The 16,978-nt window shown below is 38.5% G+C and overlaps 1 protein-coding gene across 1 annotated transcript in view; it reads left to right on the top strand.

Annotated features, from left to right (window-relative positions):
- Positions 1-16,978, top strand: part of slit3 (slit homolog 3 (Drosophila)) — a 233,364-nt gene that overhangs the window by 174,222 nt on the left and 42,164 nt on the right. Inside the window, exons 12-18 of the mRNA XM_031732754.2 lie at positions 98-169; positions 3,162-3,305; positions 4,576-4,739; positions 8,792-8,942; positions 11,528-11,602; positions 13,019-13,162; positions 14,603-14,746. Coding sequence (XP_031588614.1) covers positions 98-169; positions 3,162-3,305; positions 4,576-4,739; positions 8,792-8,942; positions 11,528-11,602; positions 13,019-13,162; positions 14,603-14,746 — 894 coding nt within the window. The remainder of the gene's footprint in view (positions 1-97; positions 170-3,161; positions 3,306-4,575; positions 4,740-8,791; positions 8,943-11,527; positions 11,603-13,018; positions 13,163-14,602; positions 14,747-16,978) is intronic.

Raw genomic sequence — 16,978 nt, 5'->3', positions numbered from 1 at the left:
AAAGTATTTTATTAGGCCACACGTCCGACTTCACATCACATAAGTCTCAAGGCTTTAAAATCATGTCATTTAAATTATGTTGCTTTGTCCATTTCAGGGTACTATATGGCAACAAGATCACTGAACTGCCCAAGGGAATATTTGATGGACTGGTTTCCCTGCAGCTACTGTAAGTATTGTCTGCCTGGTCTGTTGTTCTGTGTGTGGCTGGATGTATGTGTGTGGTGTCAAAAAATACATTGGGCAGTATATAAAATAATAAAAATACGAAATCATAATAACACCCCAATAAAGGATGAACTAATGAGGAAACATTGTATACAGTTTGAGTCAAATGTTCAAACAGCTTCAGTTTCTTTTACTAAATATCAACCAGTAAAAACATATAAAACGTCTGAATTTTACTTTCTTCTTGTTTTTTCTTTTCTTTTTTTTATTGTTTGAAGCCAAACCTGACAATATTTGGCCAAATAAACTATAAAAAATAAATAAGGAGCGCTATGCAATTTAAAAGACAACTCAATTAAAAATACTTAAAATTCACCAACACTGTGAATGAGGGGTCCAGTTCAGTGATTTGAATTATCAGCGGTCAGGCAGTAGTTGGCTACAGCCGGTTTAGCACACCTGGCAATTAAAGAGGCAATGCTTCTAACTTTAAGCATTATTGGAATACCTCCAGGATGCATTATAAAACAACCACAGTCTGCAGGTACGCAGGTCTGCAGGTCCCAGTGTTTGTCACTTCAAGTTGACATACTTCTGAAGTGGCCATCTGTGGAACTGCATTTTTTATTTTTTATTTTTTTGCATTTCCAATTGGCAGTAATTGGTTTCAGTGGAGCATAATGAGCAGAAATGACTACATTTATATGAAGTGTACTTAATTTTCCCTGGTTATGGTGATTTACTAATTTGGCATCAGCAATCCGTATCCACCTCTGGACAATTATCACAGCTAAGGCCAATGGTATGGGTCGATGCTATTCACTATTGCACAGTAACAACTACTATAGAATGTTGTCTTCCACGATTAACCTTTGAACTGTCATTTATCTGTGTATGTCAGAATAAAATGCTAAGCATGAAACAAACAAATTTGTGTGCTGCAATAAAAACTGTAATCTCCCACAGTTCTTGTTATCTTACGTATTGTGGGGGGAAAACTATTAATTCTGAATAATTCCTCATGGGCAGAGATTCAAACTGCAGCTGCTGGTTCAACATGCAGTAAAAAATTCTATAACAGCTACATAAGTACTGTATGTGGCATATGGTCCTCGGAAATGCCGCAGTCCACTGCAGAAACAGCTAATGTTCTGGGCTTTTCCATCGTAAAGTGAAGCGAAGCAAAGAGAATGAGGACGAGTGAGCCTAACCCACAAACACCTTTTACAGGCTTAGGTGGATCATTTGGATGCATGGTGCATAGTAAGAGAGAAAGAGAGAGGGAAAAGGGGTGGGGAGATGTGGATGGATGGATAAATTAATGGATGGCTGGATGAGGAGTGAAACTGACGTAGACATTGGAAAGAAGACCGATATGAACAAATGCATACATGCAGGAAATATATTAGAAGAGCAGAAATAACTACTGGGAGATAAAATTTGTGTCAACCAGTGTATGACATCAATGAACAAAAATTTGAAAAAGCATTTCTCTCTGACCTCTTGATGCTGCAGGTTTAAAATGTTAAAAAGCACTGAATGCCTTATATTTCTTTATGCATGCTTGCATTATCCATGGATGATTCAATCCCATTGTTGTGCATTTGTAGCGTTTAATTTAATGAATAAATAACGAACTGAACGATTAGCTAATACTTATGCATTGAAACATCACGCGTCCATTCTACAGATGCCACCTAAGGTTGTTAGCACTCACTCAGCAGGTGAACAGAAGAAATATGTCTTTCAATATTTCACCACTGACACAAAAACCTCTCGTGTCTCTGAAGTCAGTCAGTTTGTCAAGAATGTCAAGATTCACTCATATAGTGTAATAATTCTAAATTACATTTGGCTTTCACTCTTGAATAGAATAGAGCATCATGTTAACCTATGACTGCAAAGATGTGTTTATTACTTTATATAGCTACTAGTCTGTTTATAATCTCTGGGCTGCTTTGTTTTACTGGTGCAGTTTCAAGTAATTAGTTCCCCCTGTGAGCCGCCTAATGAGGCGTGGATATGTCGCAGAGCAGCACGTGTGCATGTATCACCTGTGAGTGTGTATGTGTGTGTATATATGCATAAATTGGATGTGCCAGTACAGGCACTCGTTAGAGTGGTTTGAGACTGAACTGCTTTACCAAGCACCAAGTTAGTTACCTGTCAGGGAAAGAAAGGGGAAAAGTAGACTGTTTAGTGTGTGACAGAGGCACAGAAACAAAGAATGTAACAAAAGACAAGAGGTGGTGAGGGTGAATGAAGAGAAAAAGTGGAGACTGAGACGGACCCGAAGCAAGAAAAGAGGAAAGGTGGAAGTACAGGGAAAAGCTGACAACTTGGAAATATCAGCTAATGACGTGTAGATATGAAAAGACAGCAAGATGGAGAGAAGGTAGAGGTGAAAACTTTTTCTGTCATTTACTTAATCCTTCTATCACATTTCTCATTTCCCATTGCCTCTCTCCTCCATTTTGCTTGTCAGCCACGTTCGCTTAAATATATATATCTGTGTCAGTCCAAATTAAATTTTCACCTGTCCCTTCACTGTCTCACTCCATTATTTCCACCACCCTGTCTCCATTCTTCTATCCCCTCTCTTCCTCCTGCCTTTCCCTCCTTTCACCATCTGTCTCTCCCATCAAAACAAGGTATTACACTCACACACCCCACAGTGGATATTCCCCTCCTGCTCCAGAAGAGAAAGTATAAAACTGCAATTTTCAGATTTATGTGTCACATCCAGAAAAAATATAATCATGAGTATGTAGGGAAGGGAGGGGTGAGTTTGGTAAGGGACAGAGGATGAAATAGTGAGTAGAGGACAGGAGACGAAAATAGGGGTTTTGCATTTGAGATGCATCTGAGAAAAATGAATTCTCATTATCGATGTGTGCGTTTATCTTTTGTTTGTCTTGAGCACAGATAATACAGCTAAATAAACAAAACAGAGGCAGATGAATAGCAAATGTTAATGGCTCTTTGCATTTCAGATTGCTCAATGCCAACAAAATTAACTGTTTGAGAGTCAACGCCTTTCAAGACCTACAGAACCTCAATCTCCTGTCATTATATGACAACAAGCTGCAAACCATCAGTAAAGGACTGTTCACCCCTCTGCGCTCTATCAAGACTCTGTAAGTTCATATATGTTGTTTTACATCATTTTGGTGTCTTAAATAGAGCTGCTGCAATCAGTTGAATCAATAATTAATCTGCTGACATAAAATGAATTGACAATAGACTGCTTAGATGCCTTACTAGTGAGATATTCCATGCATGTTCAGATGGAGGAGACAGCAGGGTCGATGCAGATTATACAGGAGGGACTATGTGTCCCTTCAGCCCTGGGAATGCCTTGAGATCCCAGAGAAATAGCTGGAGAAAGTTGCTGGAAATTGCTGCACCTAGATTGGACTGATACGTTGGCAAGTGTTTTGATATGTGATTTTTCATTTTTACATCAGAAACTGGGCTACACTGGGCTTCTGAAATAGCCAGCCACTTTTTCACCGAGGGTTTTTACTGCAAGAAGTCATCTATCGTTTTTCAACTAATATCAGTTTAGACTTAAGAATAACATTTTCACTGGTTAGTTGACACGGCAAACGTAAAAACAGGGCAGTAATCTACTTGACTAGAAAGAATCGACAGTTGTCTGCTGATTGCATTGAATTTGTTCGTATTCAGGAAACAATTGCAAGTAGTTGCAGCACCAGTCTGGTCACCCAGAGGCTGAGCATGTAGCACCCTCAATCACTAATTTCATCACAAACAGATTTCATGTAATTGCAAAATGATTGCATACTGACTCTGCCTTTACACACCAAAGCCACTTTGAAGACAACGGGTGAATGCAAGTGGTTGCAGACGATTTCCCATCTTCAAAGCAACCATTTCAAAGGCAATGAGACTGAAGTTCATAGCACACGATTGCTGATAACTTTGGTCGTTCTATGATCTCCAGCCACTGTTTCCCCTACTGTGACTGAACGAAAAGATACACACACAGATGCATAGAGATGATAATTGAAAAAAATCTATTTAGAAAACTCGGCCTTCATTAAGTATCTATGGTCTTCTGCTGGTTAATTAATGAAGGTTATTAGTGTTAATGATAGCTATAAAATTATTCTCCTCTCATAACGCTCTCAGCTGCTTGAAACTTAAAATAACCCACTTAATGCAAGAGTAGTTCTCTTGGAAAACATGTGCCTTTGGATGGGAAAAGAAATGCAAAAAATGATGAGTTGAATTGTAATTTTTCTGTAGAAGACAGTATTCAGTATATTTATACTAATAAAAGTATTACCCGAACCCAAAATCTCAGGCAACTGTAGTAAGCTTGAGATCCTTTTCTCTAAGAATCAAGCTTCCACTCTATCCTTGGTCCTTTTTCTTTTTCAGTCATCTGGCCCAGAATCCCTTTATGTGTGACTGTCACCTGAAGTGGCTGGCAGACTACCTGTTTGACAACCCAATTGAGACAAGCGGAGCACGCTGCAGCCACCCCAGAAGGCTGGCTAACAAACGAATAAGCCAGGTGAAGGGAAAGAAGTTCAGGTGCACAGGTAGGAGATGACTTTACACAGACACTGCTATACAAGCCAATCATGTATCCAAAATTTGTACACAAAATTGTTTTGCAAACCTAGCTGCTGGGTGAATTTCCCTAGATTTTTGCTGTGTAAATGTAAACAGAATCTATCTAAGCAGAACACACAGCTAATGAAAAATGCAGGTAAGCATGCCTGAAAAACAGGTGTAAAGCAATCAGGTTAAACTTGAAATGTCACATTTCACATTTAAAGCATTACAAATATATGAAGTATTAAAAGTGCATAAATAAAAACAGAAATCGACTACTAAACAGACACACACCCACAGTTCTTGTCTCTGTGGTAGTGTTGTCTTGCTGTTATTTCCTTTGATAGGAGCCATGGGTTTCACTAATTACAACACAGACCAATTCAGTATGACGCAGCACAATAACTAACTCAGCAGGGACTGTCCATAGACTGTGATTGCTCACTTGTGTGAACGAAATTATGTGCGTGTGTATGTGCGTCTATCTAGCTGTGTGTGGCTACACTAAACATTAAAACTGCTTATCTGTAGTGGCTTTTTCCACGCTGTTTTTTCCTGTCAGAAATACTAGTACTGGAAAAATATAATCCTCTACAAACTGTTGAAGCTCTGTTGTGTCAAACTGGTTTTAGGCAAATCACTCATTTAGACACTATAAGTAAAGCATATACACTGTAGTGAGAATCTCCTTTGCTTTTTTTCTAGCAGACCAGCGTTGCATACCAGCGTTATGTTATCAAGGGCGACACCCTATTAGTAATGCTTTGTTTTATATCTAAAACCTAAAATTTGCAGAAAACAGAAGAGCTGAAAAAAGTTGATCAAAAAACAAACTTTTAAAGCACCAGAATGATTGTTTTTACTGCAACCATCACAGCATCTGTCAATGTGCCATAAAAAGTGTGCCTGTAAGAGTGGATATTTTTTTACATAACATATTCACCCCTTCTGCTCTGTAAAATGGTGTGTTCCCAGGATCAAATGGGCACACCATTAACAGCATAACCAATACCATTAAATGGCAAGAGGTTTTATCCAAAGTGCTTGTGGTGGCGTGGGCACACATGCTATATTTTTAGCTTAAGATCTCAGTGGTATTCAATCTCTTAATGTTTGTGCTCTGCCCATTGAGGTAATCAAGATAACCAGATTACAAATTCCCCTAAACTTGGTTATGGCTGTCGTCTTTGCTTTGGCCCTTCCTCTCTGCAGTCCCATGCCTCTCCCTGCATCTCCTCTTCCTCTCTGGACCTTTGTGGATATTCTTGCTATTGGTGGGCAGTTCTCTGATCCTGCCACCCTCCCTGTGTGGATCTGCGGCTGTCTGTTGCCTCTCCTGTCCTGTATGGACCCTGCCCCCTGACTGATTGGTGCAGCTCTCTGTTGCCCCAACTTCCTCCTGTGTGGACCTGCATTTTGATTGGTTCTTGTGCAGCTGTCTCTTGTGCTTGATCTAACCATGTGGCCCCGCCTACTGTAACATCACATGGTTCCGTCAAGCGCCAGGGACCGCCTAGCACACACCTACCTGCCTCTCCCAGCCAATCACACACCTTGGAGCAAAAACTGGGTCAAACATTTAACCTTTGTTTGCATTTATCTGTAGGGCTTGTAATATGTGAGTATGACTGTGGTTGAAATAAATGAGTCATAAACTGACATTTGACATTAAAATACAATCAGGGCTGACTATCAACACCTACTAGTTTTCTCCTGCTTATCTCATTGTGATGCCCTGTGGAGTTTTCTTGTAAACCAACACAATTCAAGTGGGTGTTTATTTCCAAGTATTATCTGTTTGTACGTAGCTTTCAATTTATTCTTGGTCTTTTCCTTTTTTTTTTACTTTCTTTATTTTTTTGCTTGCACCAAAACTTAATTGGTCAGTAGGTCTGAACTAAATTGCCAGTGTGCACCCATGTGTACTCTTGATACTGTGCACTTGCACAACATAAACCAGAAGTGGACACATTTTTAAATGAAATCTTTATGGTGATACTCCTGCTCAAAAACTCCACAGGGTACATTTAAGTGAATTGAGAAACATCCACATTTCGCAGTTCACCTTGATTGCAAAACTGCAAGCATAAATTTGAACTCTAAAATTGCATTTAAACAGATGCTCCTACTTTTGTCATTGTGCTTTTGCTTTGGAAACATCTCCTTGTAATGCTTCAAAGCACATTAAAATGAATGCTTGTTTTCTTCACATTTAGATTCTCCGATCGCATGTCAGTGTTTCAGTGGTTAGCATGGCTTATTGTGCATTCATGTGCTCCTTAGATAGTCCCATTTTCCTCTGGTTTTTGTTTGTTCTGCCAGCTTTGATGTGTTTCTATGATTTTAGGTTGGAATGTGGAAACAAAACTGATGCTGCAGACAAGATTTATTTTGTCGCCCAGTATGTAGAAACAAGACTGCTTTCTCTTTGCAGTATACAACTCAAGTAGAGTAGAAAAGAACTAGTCCCTTTTCCAGTGTCTAGGTCTCTCTTCAGTTGGATACCAGCAAGTAATTGCGACCTTATTAAAAATTTAATGTAAGATAAAAAACCATACACAATATTTAAAATTTCTACTGTTAAACTTTCTCGACTGCCACCAGCCAGATATGTACTTTATCTAATATGTATTTGTGTGTGTGCTCTGCAACGAAATTATCTCAGACTTTACATGTTCTTTCTCTAACTTGACGAGGAGGTCCATGTGAAGTTTTTCCAATTTTTCCAATTATTCCAAAGCCACATGATTGCACAAATATTCCATCACCTCTGTAGCCCTACACACCTCTCACCCTTGTGTCTGCTAAGATAAATTCAGCCATTACTGTTATTAAGATGATAAAAAAACCCACCTTCCGGTCTTTGCTTAATTCCCCTTTATTATTCTCTTTCCCTTTCATCCGAACTTTACCTTCCTCTTTGCTCTCTGTCAGCCTACCCAACTTAACCAACAAGGTTAGAGACAGCCCAGAGACATCATTCCAAAAACATCTTCCATTGAAGGAAGCTAGCCATGTCTCTCAAAAGACAGACATCACTTGAAGGGCACTGATCATTTGCTGAAAAAAGAAAAGAAAACCTTCAATAGGTGGTCTTAGTTGTTTAACAATGAGCAAATGAGTCATGAAAACAGACCGGAGGCAGAGAATACTTTGTGCCAATGTAAGAATGAAGAGTAGTAAAATGAAGGAAAGATTAAATTGACAGAGAGCAGATGGATAAACAAAGAGAGAACAGGGGGAAGAAAAAGAGATAATGATAACTGCGTGAACTATAATGAGAGTACAGTATGTGATGCATGAACGCACGCGCTGCATGATGCAAACCGGGTCTATTCTACAGGCACTCGCAGTCATAAATAATATCTGCTCATATTATATCTAAATAACAGAAGTGGTCTCTGGCTCACCTTGTTAAACAAAAACATCCGGGGTTAAACCACATTTATCTACAAGGTGATTCCATAAACCCACCTGGATATCTGTTCGTTAACTTGATTTACAGCAGTGGCCATGCAGAATTACTGCTCCCTGAATCAGCCCGGTGCCTGCTTGCAGTACAGAGCTGTAGCAACAACTGCAGCCTGCTGTTTTAAGTAGATGGAGGAGTTTTGTTTTGGTGTTGCTCATTCTGGCAGGTTATTTTATAACTTTTTCACAGCTGAATTGTGACCGTGCAAGAATTTTACAAACAATGAAACTTCTCAGGAAACAGTTCAGCCAGATAGCCTGGGAGAAGAATAACAAAAATGTTGATTTTCTTTTTGTTTTTCTAAATATAAAATGATGTAAATGATTATATAAATGGGATTATGTTTATATAAGTTTGAATTCTTGTGTCCATGGTGTCTTATTTGAGCTTTTTTCCTCTTTCCTTCTGTCTTTTCCTCCCTTTGTGCCTATTCGCTATTGCCATAATTTACCTCCTTTTTTCCATCCCTTCTCTTCCTAACTGTTTTTTCTTCTGTCTTCCTCTTCATTGTTATTCCTAGTTACATTTTTTTTCTTCTTTTTTACCCCAAATTCTGATCTGCAGGTCAGGAGGACTATCGCAGCCGTCTGAGTGGGGAATGTTTCCAGGACCTGGTCTGTCCAGAGAAGTGTCGCTGTGAAGGCACAGTGGTTGACTGCTCCAATCTCAAGTTGACCCGAATACCGCCACACATCCCTGAACACACCACAGACCTGTAAGTCAGCTGGCCTTACTGTTTTATATAGATATACAATATTACATATATGTGCAAGCTCTTCAAAAAGCTGTAAACAGTAAAACAAGACACACCCTTTGACGTACCACAAAATCTCAAAGAAGCTTTTCATGTTTTTAGGAGCATATGCAGAGACTAAAACACCCACTTATACATATGGCAATCATGTGCCATTGAATAGTAGTAAAGTTTTTAAGGCCTGTGTAGATGGAAAGTCAAAAACTCACATATACACTATGCATGTCCTTTTTGTCTCTCTCTGCTTCTCTCAGTGCAGTATCATGAATGTCACTTGATTTTTAGCTCTCAGACCAAAATGCTCCTCAGCAGTCTTTTCCATCTCCCTTAAGTCCCAAAGGAGCCATCATCATGTCTGGTGAAGGGTCTCACACTAGAATACTGAATAGTCCCATTGATCATTCACTTTCCAGCTTAAAAATGAGTAACAGATAACACTACAGGAATACTGTAATATCTGTATGATTTCATGTGGGTTTTAAAACACAGACAAAAGAACATTTACAACAGTTAGACTGTTAATCTGTAATAATTACCAGAAAGGTTATTTACAATTGTTTTTTTTTTTAATTGTTAAAGCAATTCCTAATGACAGGTTCTTATTAGTTGAGGTTATTTTGATACTTTTTGAATAAAATCACACATTTCAAGACATCACCATCTGCTTATGGAATGTGGTCCAAATCTACCTTGATCCATGCATGGTTTTTCAATATGCCACCATGTCCCAATAGGCTATTACAGCATGAAAATTACTGCCAGCTTAATGGAAAAAAGGAACTTGGATCAGCATATCATTATATTTTTCACTAACCAGGAAAAAAAAGGAAACATTTCCTTCAACTCACTCCTGATTTTTTTGAAAAAAAGCGAAAAAAGTGATGATATGAAGGTTGTATCTCTTCAGAGAGAAAGGTTAAGTAATTTAATAGAGATTGTCGGGGAAAAAATAGCAAAATTAACATAAAATATAATGATGTGATTTGAAAAAACACAGCTTTTAATCAATAAAATACATGACAATCTTTGACTTTTGATTCAGAACACAAGAAAAAAGTGTTGTGCTAAAATCAGCTCATTTTACTTTCAGCACCTTGACTAATCTTAATCACATATTCAGTAAGTTAAGGAAAGAGGAAATTGGAATCCAGCCAGAAAAAAAAGTTTTACCTAATAATGTTAAATCACCGGCAGCTTTTTTAATGTAGGAGAAGGATGGAGAACTTCTGCTATGGTTGTCAGTGTGATAGTAATGTAGGAAAGCTCCAGGGGATGGGGATACTACAGCATTAAGGCACACACAGGATGGTTGTCACAGTATTACTTATGGAGGTTAGTTGTATGATGGTGAATTCAGCCACGGCTGCCACTTTAGATAACTAATAATGCCAGCACTACACAGACCATTAGCCCCCAATTTATCCGTCTCTCTTTTTCTCTTTGGTTCTTTTTCTCACTGTGAGCCTCGCCAATCCTCCCTCCTTTTCTCTCTATCCGTCCCCAGGGTACGTCATGTCAGAAATGTATACTTTGTCCTTTATGGTTGGTTAGAGGGCACATCAGAGTTTCTAGTATTTTCTACACCCTTTCTCTCTCTATCCTTCCTTTTCCTTAAGAACACAACCACCCAGTATTTTCTGAAGGCCACAAACGTGAGCACACAGTAACAAACACACAAGCTGTCAGTTCATGGCCTGTAACCTGCCTTATCAGGGGAAATCAGGGAAGGCTGTGGTTCAGCTGAGGGCTTATATACTTTTTGCTCTCTTTGTCTCATCTGTCTGTCTTTGGGACTCTTTCTGCTAGTCATAAAAATCCTTGACATTGGCCTTGGGAGCATTTAATAAGTATGACATCAGTCTTATGAGAATTATAGGCACTTTATTAAATGTGCTGTACATTGTCAGGCCACATTGGGGCCAGATCAGATGATGAAGAGATCAGATGTGTTTTTGATACTGTCAAAATATGCAAATAAACGCACCAATAAAAGAGGCATCATTCTCCTACCATCAGAATCTACTTCAGGCTTTTCAGTGTATTATTTCAGTCTGTGTTTATCCAGGCCGATCCATCTTTTAACCCCCTCATATCTCGTTACAAATTGTCCCCTTGAGCTGAACTTTCACTTTCTTTCGTGGATTTTTCTTGCTCTGCTGCTTTCACACATACACGTACACAAAGTGCATCCTTTTAGCAGCACCCTTTTAGTACAAATTACCTCAATAAACCAGATGTCTAGCTTCCTATCTCTCAAACTGTTTTCTCTTGGCTTAGGGCAGTGTGGCTATTGATGACTACATATAAAAGATTCATTGCTCTTCTCTTCTCTTCTCTTCTTTTCATTTTTTCATCCCTCTGTTGTTTTGTGCTGCATCATATTTGAGAAGTCTCTGAAGTCCTCTCAGCTTACATGTGGCCATCCCGCCCTTATTTGTTGCCTGTTTTTTCTCGGTGTATGTGGAAATTCACTTGTGTGCACTAAAGCAGTTTGTTTCATGAAAGAATAAACATCTAACTCCCTTTCTCCATCTTCCTCTCTGTAGGCGGTTAAACGACAATGAGATTGCTGTCCTGGAGGCCACGGGGATTTTTAAGAAGCTGCCTAATTTGAGGAAAATGTAAGTTTTTTTTTTTTTTTTTTAAAGAAGCACTTCCATTATATGTTTCAAGTCCAGTAATTTCTTACTCCTCTAAAAATTATGTAAAGTGGACCTGGCATAGAAAATGGAGGTATTATTTATCTGAAGATAATAAAGTAGGATATTTGGCTGTGTTTTTCTTTTTTTAGTCTTTTTTTGCTCTTTATGTTGATAATAAGTGATGAGATTGATTCAGTATTCATGACAGAAATAAGAAGGTGTTTAAAAGATGCGAGAAAGAGAATGAAACTGGAAGCCAAAAGTAAAACTGAAGAGAAAAATGAAAGAATAAAAAAGAGCAAAGGAAAAGAGGAAAGTAAAATAGAAGAGATACCGGAAGAAGATAGACTGAGCACAGGCAAGAGGATGGGAAGAACACAGAGATGGAGAAAAGGGAAGGGTGGATTGGAGGTACGCAGGAAGCAAATATGAAATGGAAATAGAAGATGGGCCTTCGTTCAGATTTACAGTCAGTTCTTATCTACAAACTACTCTAGGTTTGTGCTTGTGTGTGTGTGTGTGTGTGTGTGTGTGTGTGTGTGTGTGTGTGTGTGTGTGTGTGTGTGTGTGTGTGTGTGTGTGTGTGTGTGTGTGTGTTAGGGAGAGATAGAGAAAGACAGAGCAAAGACCAGAAGTTGATTTATTGGAGAGGAAATTGCTAACCATCTAGCAGTGTCACTGACAATATAGATTGGCGAGCTCTCATTTCCATTTTCCTTCTCTCAATTCCTTCCTCCTGTTCTCCTTTTCCTCGCCTCTCCTCTCCCTACCTCACATTTTCTCTTATCCTTACATTTGCTATCACACTTTTTTGTTTTTATTTTATACGTTTTTTTTTTTTAAACCTGTCTTTCCAGTCTCATCCTCCACCTTCTCTCATCTTCAGTAAACCCGATAACAGGAAACACAATTGACCTATGAATGAAAACTACAGTATGTGTGATAGCTATCATCCCCAATTATTGTCTTTGAGGCCAAGCACTCGTCCTTTTCATTTCTCTCATTGTGTCCATGGAAGAGAAAAAGGAGCCATTTTTAGCTGTTTTGTTCTTTTAGTTTTATGTGAACACGCTTGCTGTGTGTTTTATCAGATATAGTGATGGCAGGCTCTGTTATCTGAATATCTAATGTCCAAGAGAAGGATATTAAGATGAAAGAAAAGAAGGTTAACATTTAATAGTTGAAGGGACATGATTAATTACTGCAATTAAACTGGGAATGCTTTGCATGCAGGTCTGTGTCTTCAAAATGCTGCGTGCCTGCATTTCCATTATCTTGTTGCTCCTGTCGGTTGTGTTAGAAAAACGTGCATGATGGTTAAAGCAAACATGTACAGGTAAAATATCTAAATACAAAAGTAAAAATGTTATGAATGTTGTGTGATCTTTCCTGCAGCAACCTGAGCAACAACAAACTGAAAGACATCCGCGAAGGGGCATTTGATGGAGCAGGTGGAGTTTTGGAGCTGCTGCTAACGGGGAACAAACTGACTGCATTACAAGGACGCATGTTCAGAGGCCTCAGTGGCCTGAAAACCCTGTAAGTATAGTTCTCAGCAGTGTATATGTGTGTACTTGTTGTGTAATAAGTCTTAAATTTTACCACGAAAACTTCATTTAGAAGTTAGAATGGGTTTAGGATAATGGAAACGCGCGTCTGTGTGAAGAAAATTGATTTTATGCTAGGATGTAGGCAAATAATTGTATACCACTGAACACAAGGGCCCATTCTACAGTTGCAGTCCAACCCATGAATGTGAAAATAATCTATGCACACCATGCTTGAACATAGTTTTTGTGTAAATGACACCTGTTCTGAAAAAATATGTAAACCTAATTGTTTAAAATGTGGTTCAAAAGTATTATTTTGAATTCAAGATCCCACTCAAATGACATTTTTTTAAGGTCAGTCCTGTTTGACATATTTTATATTTGTCCAATCTTTGGAATCAATTTGTCACTCTAATCAGCGCAGCCCTGTTATTCATATTACCAACAGAAGACAAATTTTTATATGAAAGTTTTTTTTTACTGTATTTATATAACAACATTTATTCTTGGCTTTTAAAGGCTATTACATTCTACTTCTTCATCTTCATCTCTAATGATATTTAAAAAGATTTGGTCTCTGCGTGCATGTTTAAAAAGAGGGCTATTCTTCTTTTATAAGATCAGTCAGTACATGTCTTTATTTATTTATTTCCTTTTTTTCTTTGTATAACATCAGTACTAGCTTTCTGTCAAAGACTTCTAACAGAGTACAGTTTGTATTAGCACCTGACATAGTAGTGCGTTTTTCTTCCCTGGACTAAAAAAGAAAGCATTGTTTACTCACTCACATTGAAATTAAGGCTAATGACAGCATATTGTTGTTCCTCCAATTTGGACACCCACTTTAAAGAGCCTAGTGTCCAATTAGGGGTTACAGGGTAGTGTATAAAATCACGAACTAATGTTGTCTGTGTATACTCAGTAATGACTAGCTAATCTTATCATGTATATATATGCTGCCTAATGACTCTCTAATGGTATCATGGCTGTCTCTGTATTATGTAAAGAGGGCTCCCTGCTCCAGTAATAGCCTTGCTAACTAGGTTAGCTTGTCCCAGAGATTGCTAATGCTAACTAACTCACTTAGCATGATCCCACATGACTGTATGTCAAAGGCTAATGTCATATTACAGAGTCTGTCACGGCTGTCCTATAGGGACTGGTTTAAATCGACTCCTTTCTCTTTTATCTTTTGTCCATGTCATTATAGGTTGTATTCGTTTATCTCGCTGAGCTGTCTCTTTTTATCTAGCCTTCCTTATTTTATTAGTACATTTTTTTAAACTTAATATTAAGTAGGTTAGAAATGTGAAACTGGATTATTTTAAGCCTTGACTTTAATGTAGTTTGTGACATTGATAGTTAAAAAGAGCAAGTAGTAAGCATTGTGTTTGCTTTCATTTGTTAATCTATTGTATTTGTGTTTCAGCATGCTACGGAGCAACCAGATCAGCTGTATTGACAACAGTACCTTTACAGGTCTGAGCTCCGTCCGTCTGCTGTCACTGTATGACAACAGGATCTCCAGCATCGCCCCGGGATCATTCTCCACCCTGCACTCCCTGTCCACCATGTAAGGCACACCCGTCACAATTTCTTCTCCTTTTTGTCGCTTATTTTCCTGTTTTGTTTTTTCATTTCCATCCCATCATTTATCCCATCTCTCAATTTGTGTCACTATCTGTTTGTCTCTGTCTTCCAATCTCACTGCTTGTTTGTCTTTGCTTCTTTCTTTCTGCCTCTCACTATCTTCCTCTATCCCCTAATTTTTCATAGCCTTGCTGTGGGAGTTGTCTTCCAAGCAACACACACACCTCACATTCCCGCCCCAACGTTTGCACACATGTTGTTCTCTGGACACTATTCTCCTCACAGATGCTCTCCATCATTATCGACTAGATTGGTCTGAATCCCGGGGCATTTGTTATCAAAGCTAAATATTTTTCAGCATCTGCACGCCCACACCAACATTGGCACACACAAGAGCAATTGCAAGCTTGCTGTTATCTTCCCAAAGATTCACACCTGCTACGACAAGACATGAATTCTAGAATCGCTGTATTTGTTTATTCGTTTATCTGCTTGGTGCATGTTTTTTTTTTTTTTCAAGCATGCTTTAATTTGTGTGATGCTGATTGGTGTTAAGTCTTTACACTGAACTGCAGATAATAACTCTAATCCAATAAAACTATGATAAGTACTAACCGGCCACCTACCATTTTTCTCAGGACAAAGAGATTGGGAAGCCTGAGAAGTGAATGACTGTTTTTTTTTCTTCAATCACTTGACCACTCATGTTGTAAATAATAGATTTTATCAGCTTAATAAAACATGAAAGGTTGATTCTTTTTTCCTCACAAGGTAGACAGACTTTGCAAAGAAAAAAAGTCTTCTCACATCCTCTCTGCTGTCTTTATTTCTCTCTGTGCTTCCTTCCCTTGTTCCACCTTTTGTTCTTGCTCTCTGTCCTGCTGTGTACCTGTCATCTCTGATTCAAGTTCCTGCCTGACTCTTTTGGGAACAAGGATGGAAGACATGAAAGGGAAAATGTGGACACAGAGGATGAGGACAGATATATTTATTGTTGCATAAAGTCAGAGTCTCTCAGTGTTAATAATTATAAGATATCAAATTTCCTTCATCCTTTGACACATTCATTCTTTGTTTCAGCGTGTTTTTCACTGGCTTTGTAGTAACACTTGATTTGTATTCAAACATCTGCTTGCTGTCTGGCATGAAAGAAAGATGGATCGTTTTTATTTCTAGACCCTCTGTTCATTCCCCCCCTATCTTTCCTCGATTTCTCTCTCACACCCGCTCTTTCGAATATCTGTCTCCATTCTTAGTGCTTCGTTTCCCTATAGAGTTTGTCCATGTAATTAAAAGATTAACACGCAGAAAGGGAAGGAAGGGATTTAGCTTAGGTTTAGTTGCCATGCAGTGAGGTCAATTCATTACAAGGAAATGAGTAAATAACTTGTCCCTATCTGTGGCAGCACCCCATTAATATTATAGCACATATAGCAGCATTTAGGTTTATTAGTTTAGCAGAGGACAAAGTGAGCAGCAATGTGACACTTGCACATCTTTAGACACAACACGGGGGCTTTCTACAATACCAATGGTTATACTTCACAAAAGTGTTTCCTTAAATTTTCTCATCAGTTGAGGCTAAGGTAGCAAAAGAGAAAGCAATGTTCTTTTCTCTTCTTGGGTGCACCACCTACTGTAACAGCATCCTTAAATCTCTTTTTCTGTGTAGCTCACTGTTGATATTTCTGAAAGACATTGCTGAACGCTCCTGAATCTAAATCATTGGCGGTGAGCTGAGAAGAAAATGCCAGGGGCCAAAACAAAATCGGAAAGCAACATTGTCAAGCTTCAGCTGTTACAAAGTTGCCCACAAATATTAGATGAGTGCCAGGATTTGTTCTTACCTTTAATGTTTGCATTCAACACATTGGTCACACATTTAAGAATGAACTTTTAACTATAATAATGATTTTAAAAAGCCACAACAAACCTATAACTTGGATGTACCACAAGATTTTAGATGCCCAGAGCAGCTTTGGCTTAAGTATGCTGCCTGTCTCGTATGTGCTGCTAATGCGTCCTTTCCACCCTTTTCAGTTTAAATATGGCTCAGCATAAATATTACATGAACTGTGTTACAAAAGCAACAAAATGCAGAGAGAGGTGGTGATCAAAAATGAATAAAATGAGCAGATAACCTTTTCTCTTTTCTTTCTTTTTCCCTATTTCTCAATCTGCCACTTTTTCCTTTTCTCTCTCCATCTCCCTTGTT

This window comes from Oreochromis aureus, linkage group 2 (assembly GCF_013358895.1).
Source record: "Oreochromis aureus strain Israel breed Guangdong linkage group 2, ZZ_aureus, whole genome shotgun sequence".
NCBI lineage: Eukaryota > Metazoa > Chordata > Actinopteri > Cichliformes > Cichlidae > Oreochromis > Oreochromis aureus.
This window is presented reverse-complemented; position numbering and strand designations above follow the sequence as displayed.